Source organism: Aulostomus chinensis, chromosome 22, assembly GCF_037954235.1.
Source record: "Aulostomus chinensis isolate RoL2024-O1b breed Wild chromosome 22, RoL_Achi_v1.0, whole genome shotgun sequence".
NCBI classification, from domain to species: Eukaryota; Metazoa; Chordata; class Actinopteri; order Syngnathiformes; family Aulostomidae; genus Aulostomus; species Aulostomus chinensis.
The window spans coordinates 24,384,955-24,392,429 of record NC_141341.1 but is presented as its reverse complement, the minus strand read 5'-3'; the positions used below and the strand labels follow the sequence as shown (position 1 = coordinate 24,392,429).

Below are 7,475 nucleotides of genomic sequence, written 5' to 3'. Positions count from 1 at the left end.
ATCAGGAGCAATTAGGGGCTCAGTATCTTTCTCAAGGATACTTTGACATGGTCACGAAGGAAGTGAGGATCAAACCAGTGACCCTTCAGTTGCCAGACGCCCACCTAACTCCCTACCTCCAAGCCAAGCCCCCCCCCCCCCCCCCCAAATATTACCAGTGGCTACAAAATTCATTTGAGCAAAAGCAACCTTTGAGATCATGTGTGCGTGCCTTTAGTGTGTGTGCAACTGCTTAGATTACTTGTAAAATGTTTAAAAAGCAAACTTGAGTACAACAAAAAAAGACAAAGATGCAGTAACTACTGCTTTTTCTCGTTCCCCTGTTCAACACTGGTACAGAAAAGATTGATACAGAAGTCGATTGAGGAATGGAATCAGACAAACAAAAAACAGATGGTACAGTGGCTAATACAGTAGATTGTTCTGGATGCCGACTTTATGAGCAGGTTCAGCAGATAATCTGAAAAGTGGTAAAAGCATAGAACAACAGACAAAGTGACTTTCACCGATGATATATGGAAACAGTTAAGAGGAGAAGTTGATGGGATGATGAAACAAGGGACAGGCTGAGAGAAAGATTGACTCAAACAACGATGTCCTGCAGCAGAGGGCTGAATCTAGCACAACAAGGGTGGTGGAACTTCCAGGGTGTTTATCTGGAATGCATAAAGTCAGTGTTGGTTTATTTGTCAATTATAATGCTTCAGAAATAAAAACACCATGACTTATTGAAAGCCCATTTGTCAGCTTTACAGGCTACTTTATAAATACTATTTGGAAGTACTACCAGCATATAGATCCACTTTCCACTTGGCACAATTGTTGCTTGCAATTGAATCAATGAGTAGCTAGTGCAAGGCAATTGTGTTCTGATATGGCCTAACTCTCATTTCTAGCAATCTGAGTCCATAAAAACCCTGACCACTTGAATGAATTACACCAAATGTAATCAGAAGGGCCTTTATAAAGAAAAACACAACCTAAACCTTTACTACTTATCATTTCTTCAATCATTATTAACTAAGGACTTAGAGGAGTGTCTTAACACAAACTATTAGAAACTGCAGCAAGTCACACTGACAGACTTGTTTACCATCTGAGATCATATATCATACATACATGGAGGTCATGTCATTGAGGGCGTGGTCCAGTTCCTCACTGATGGCTTTGTACTTGAGTTTCTGTGCATACAGCTCATCTGTGTCCACACACAGACCAAAGATGAATTAAAAAAGGAAAGGGTTAAAAAAACAAACAACAGGCTGCATTAAGGTGTATGAGCATTGTATTTTAAACAAATGTAAATGCAACTCAATGCCACAGAGACCATGTCATGTTGACATAGTGTTCAAAATCTAGCTGTATGAACCATTAGAGGGCATCAAATCTAACACTCCTGCCTGACTTGGTCCTGGTACGCAGTTGGTTAAGACATACTGTATACCACATTTACACAATGTGGTAAGCTGAATTCTTTCTATAGATCACAATCCTGTCTCTGTAAGATCAATGGTCAAATTCCATTGTTAAATTGTGTTTCATTGCAAATGGTACACACAACCATAGATCTACATGGGCAGGCAGAAACTATTATGGAGATAAATGTATTTGGTGATTTTTGAGGTAGCTATACTACTCAGCCCTATCCACTACTATTCATCATACCAAGCTAACTAGCAGTCAGCTGGTCTCTTGTGGGTCTAACCTCCCTAATGCAGCACAGACAATAGAAGGAAGCCTGTCTTCTTGTCTGTCTCTGGGGAGAAAACATAATGCTTGATAATTGATTGAGAGCTGTGGGAAGCAGAATAAATATTTTTACCTTCTAGATCATCAATGGTCTTCTCCAGCTTCGCCACAGACCTCTCTGCAAACTCAGCTCTGGTCTCAGCCTGAGATGATAGAGCATAACAGCTCAAGAACTATAAACTACAAGACACTTTTTACTTAGATGTATTTAAAATCCAAACCATTGAAAGACTCTTGATATCTTGCTCACCTCTTTCAGCTTGTCTGTCAGAATCTTTATCTCCTCCTCATACTTGTCCTCCTTTTGAGAATACTGTGAGGAGAAACCACATTATTCATAAGAAGATTAATGTGACATGTAACTCTATAAATATTTCTTCAGTAACATGAGATGACATTAATTTTATGACTACAACATGTAACAGGTTACTCAGAAAACCCTGGATTAATGCACAGACCAGTTTTTCTTTATTGTTTTTGTTGTTGATTTTAAAGCCAATCATTATTTAATTGGAAAAAATATTTACATTAATGGCAATAATGGGACCATTTACCTTATCTTAAATAAGACAATAGAGTTATATTCTGTGGAAGAGGTTCTTATAGAATATTCCATTTATATACCTGTTAACAAACCAAGCTAACTCTGACCTGTGATGTAAGACATGCCCACATTCCATCCCTCGAACCCAAACTTCTTTAGTTTCCATCCAGAATTTGATCTGAAACCACTTCTGTCATGTTGCAATCATAGTACATTCATAGTATGTAGTGTTCTCCTGCTAATAATGCAGGCTGACTTCAATCTATTTATAACGCTTACTGAAAACGGAATCTTCTGTTGAAAAGTAGTTTGATTGCCATAGGGATCGCAAAAGGCTGTGAAAAGCTGTCATAGGACTTAATAGTGCAATTAGAGCTGCAATTAAAGACAAGAAAAGGAATCATCAACTATTTTGATAATAAATTAAAAGTTTTTATTTTTTGCAAATGTCAAAAATGTTTGCTTTTAGATATGAGTATTTGCCATTTTTTATTTAAGAAAATGAAAATCTTTAGGTTTTAACAGACCAAAGAAGCAATTTGATCAGCCTGAGCTCTGGGAAATACTGACAAGCCTTTTTCAGTTTTTCTTAAAATATCATGGCTAAAATGATTAACAATTAAAATTATCTACAGATTAAAGTAAAGGTTAGCTGAAGCCCTAACAACAAGAAATAATCAGTTCCCATGCTTTGGGAGCAAATTTTATCTTTGGCCATAAATAGCAGTTATATCTTGTGGCCATGAACTAATCAATAGAGGGAGCAAGTGACATTTCATGGCCAAAAATCAGCATATTAATTGATGATGGAAAAAATAATTAATTAAAGCCCAAGTCTACAACAAGCTTCCATGATATTACTAATAACAGAATACCATATTGTCTTCATTCTGTTACTTTTAAAGCCAATCTCATCAGGTCACTAGAAAATGCTATTTTCGGCTGTCTTATTCAGCGTATTGTCTTAGGGATTTGAACGGTATGTGAGGGTTAATTGGGTTCATATTGGACCGTTACTGTCAGCGTGAACATAGTCATTAGGTCAATGGGTTACAGCCCTATGCACCACTTCATCAACATATAGTAAGTTTTCTTAGCTGAGGTTTTGTGTATAAAATCTACGAGCTGTCAAATACACATTGTTGAATAACAAATATAGCAAGTATGACCACAGCTATTTAGGAGTAAAAGTCAAGCTATTTCGACACCTACACAAAATAAATGGATTCCAAAAACCTTTATCGCCAAATGTAAATTGTTATATAGGAGACACATTAAGAGACACATTTCATACCCTCTTCAAATCATGATGAAGAGCGATCTCTCCACCAGCATACTGTGCCATGCTGGTTTGCTTGCCCTTACCTTCTCAGCCTGGGCCTCCAGAGATTTGAGGTTATTGGTAACATTCTTCAGTTCCTCCTCCAGCTCAGCACATTTACTAATGTAGTTGGGATTTCGTGAAAAGAAGATGGTCAGGCACAAGGACAGATAAGTGTAAAGAAAAGAGAATGGCATTGAGATTAAACAAAGAATATCTAAACAAAACTTTTGATCAAGCAATAGTGATGGTTGTATTATTCACGTCCATCATCCAAGTAGGGTCCTTTCTTCAATGTTTGAAAATGTCACCATAAAAAAAAACAAGGAAAATAAACCAATAAGTTGCTACACTTAAAATTTCTGAGTCTCTCCCAGCAGAGGTCTGCGCAATAGAAACTCAGTCAGTTTGCCACTCCCCAAAAAGAAAATAAGCCTTGTTTCCACAATTCCAGATTTTAGCATCATAAATTCTCCTTTTTTTCCATGGGGGAAACTGGGATTTTTTTTTCGCCTTATTTATTCCTCATTTTTTAACTATTTACCTTCTCTGTCTTTCTGTTATAATTTGTGAATTAAATAATAAGGTGAAATAAAACTTGCACTTAATTTAACGTAAAATTCTCTTCTGAAAAGAAAGTTTTTTTTAAGGCAGCCATGTAGATACTCACGCCTCTGCCAGTTCCGCCCTCTCCTCTGTACGTTCAAGTTCTCCTTCCACTATGACCAGCTTACGAGCCACCTGGACATATGCAGCTTTGTTTTAGTCATCATGATCAGGATCAGCACATATCTGTGGGTCTTGGTGGTTTCTGAGAGAGTAGCATTGTTTTCCCATTGTTGTTCATGATACCACAGGCCCAGGTGGCTGGCAACAGCAGACTCACCTCCTCATACTTGCGGTCAGCTTCCTCTGCAATGTGTTTAGCCTCCTTCAGCTGGATCTCCTGGAGCTCCATCTTCTCTTCATCTTTCAAAGCCCTGTTCTCTATCACTTTCATACCCCTGCACAGATATTAGTACTGTATTCTTTAATATGAGGTTTGCAATTATTGATTATAAATTACAGGTAAAATAATGAATTCTTTTAAAAATATCTAGAAAAACATGACAAATATATAATGAAAGGCCTGCTTATATTAAGCAAAGAGCTGACGATTGTGAAAAATGGTGAGCTACCTCAAAAATACATTCCCAGTTATCTTAAAATGCTGATCAAACATGCACAAAGCAATTAACACTGATGAAACCAGAGCAAGAAGTCACCTCTCGCTCTCATCAGCAGCCTTCTCTGCCTCCTCCAGCTTCTGCAGAGCCGTTGCAAGTCTCTCCTGAGCTCGGTCCAACTCTTCCTCTACCAGCTGGATACGTCTGTTCAGGGAAGCTACCTCTGCCTCAGCCTGAGTGCAGATGAACATGGGGCTTCATAGGGTCAGGCAGACAAATCAGTCTAGGGCTGATCATATGAATTATTTATGCTATCCAAGCAAGTCTTCCCATATTAGAAGTTAAACCAAACTAAACAGTACATATCAAAATTATATGAACTCAGTCAACTGCATATGCTGTTATGCAGCCAATTGTTCTCAGTGTTGTTGATATTTCTAGCCATTGTTTAAAGGATGAACATGTACATCGTGAGCTGACAGCTGTACTTTCTATGCATTGACTGAATTCTTCAGCATTGACTCATGATGAAGTCATTGTCATCAGAGAACAGAAGGAGGCAGCTTACAGGATTAACTGACTTCTTGTCTGCAGGGGGTTTAAAAGTGGTCTACTACAGCAACTGCAGAAGTTGATTTTGATGTGTTGTAAAAGTGAACAATAAATGAAAGGCTTTGTGCTTATAGCCTGTTAAATATGTGAGGGTAAAGTTTGTATAACAGCCTGTCCACCAGATCGTGCTGAAACTGGACTTGCAACTACAACAATGGGCAATGGGAATTATGAGGATACAGAGAGGATGCAGAGGAGGACAAAATTCATTAGGAATGTGAACGCTGGACACAATATTATGGACACTCTTTAGAGAGATCATATATGCCCGAGGGTGTACGGTTACATGTGTAACAGGAATTAGTCCCCATTGTATAAACAGCTTTCAATAATTTGAGAGGACAAGGATAAATACAAGAGCAGACAGAAAAGAAGAGGTAGGCTTACTGTTTTTATTAATAACAGATGAATCATGCCACCTTGGTTATATTCCTTTAAGGAAAATCATGCAGTCCAGAAACTGAACTTTTTGTGTGGGGCTAACAATACTTGCCTCCTACGTCCAGAGTTACTGGTGTTTCAGTGTGATGTGAGGGACTGGGGACTTCAACCAAATGCTGTTTCCTCCATCTGAGAAATGGTAGGCTAAAAAAAATGTATTCTCTGAAGGGATCAACAGTTTCCTCTCAGATTCCAAACAAGAAATTGCCAGTCTTTATTAGCAGTTTGGTCGGCCAAATATATATATATAAAAAAAATGTAGGATCATCACTACAGTACTCAATCCTACACAATGGTCTTGAAAAGAAATTTAGTCTTGCTTCAAGATTTGAAAACAAAGGTCAGGAGCAGATACTGTGCCCCTCAAGGAATGGATGATGCACCTAAAATGGACTTGGACCAGGTAGCGGTCAGGGTTTGGCGACTGACATCATGCTCAAAGTAGGGCTCTGAATCCCCCCAGCAGCTGTGAGGAATCCATGCAGGGCATGAGGAGAATGGAATGCGGGGGAGATGCAGGGAATCAGCCAGGCTTGGTTTACACTGGCAGCATTACAGCTTTTATCAGCGTCTCAGTCCAGGGCTCACACTGTACTCCTGTTTAAGAATTCAGGCTTTGATATTTTGAGGTTTAATAAGTGTTTGTTGGTTTTTGTTCCACTGCCATATCAGGGGGAAATGGTAAAGAAGAATAGACATCAAGGGGAATTGCTTAAAGAGGCAGGTCCACATGCCTTAAGTTTTTATTGTCTCCCCTTCATCACAATATTTGCACTTTTGAAAATGTATTACTCACATCAGCAGCCTTCTTATCAGCCACCTCAAGCTTTTCCTGAGCATCCTTCAGGGCCTCAGAGTATTTGTCGAGCTCATCCTCTGTCCCCTTCAGCTTTTTTTGCATCTGTAGAAGTTCATCCTCATGCTAGTGGTGTGAGAGAGCAAACACAGATTTAACCAGGCCGATAGTATCACATTTAAAATATAGTCATGAGAGAATTTGCATATGAAAGATGTTTCAGCAAATCCATTAAGCCAAGATACTACATAACATTTACTTCAGGATCACTAACCAAAGGAAATTAAACATGTAAATTCTGAAACTCATATAGAGTAATTTTTTCCTACATTTGTTGGACAAAATTATTAACTATGTATTTAATTGAATAGATTTTTCTTGATTCTGACTGTTCAGTTCAACAGATCATCATAACTCACCTGTTTGCTTCTGTCTTCTGCTGCTTTTTTGTCTGCTTCAGCTTGTTCAGCCTGGTCCAATGCATTCTCCTTGTCCAACTTCAGCATAAGCATCTTTTTCTTGATGGCCTCCATCTTTAAGGGTTTCTTCCTGTAGTTGAGTAACAGAAGCAAAGAGGGGAAGAAAAACGGGCATTAAACAGATGCCAGGCAAACTGGTGGAGACTAAACTCTGACACGGATGGGGGGGGGGGGGGGGGCATTTATCTGACGGAAGATGTGACACTCCCACTTCTAAGCCCCTTAACAAACCCACACCCTGCACCCTTCTTTGTCCCTCCACTTACAGAGAGTATGCAATGTTTTACTTAATTAGAGACCAACCCATCAATTCTTTGATTTTGATTGTCTTGGTCCTAAAGTGAAGAAGAACATTGTATGGCATGGA

At 38.8% G+C, this 7,475-nt stretch overlaps 1 protein-coding gene across 1 annotated transcript; it reads right to left on the bottom strand.

The window, feature by feature from the left end:
• Nucleotides 1–397: 397 nt before the first annotated feature.
• LOC147241209 (tropomyosin alpha-1 chain-like) lies at nt 398–7,252 on the bottom strand. Its single transcript, XM_086194268.1, has 10 exons — nt 7,049–7,252; nt 6,630–6,755; nt 4,880–5,013; nt 4,501–4,618; nt 4,285–4,355; nt 3,659–3,734; nt 2,000–2,062; nt 1,823–1,892; nt 1,120–1,198; nt 398–656 (listed from the first exon to the last, which is right to left on the bottom strand). The coding sequence occupies exons 1-10, from the start codon at nt 7,160–7,162 to the stop codon at nt 653–655; spliced, it is 855 nt and encodes a 284-aa protein (XP_086050394.1). The 5' UTR covers nt 7,163–7,252; the 3' UTR covers nt 398–652.
• Nucleotides 7,253–7,475: the final 223 nt, after the last annotated feature.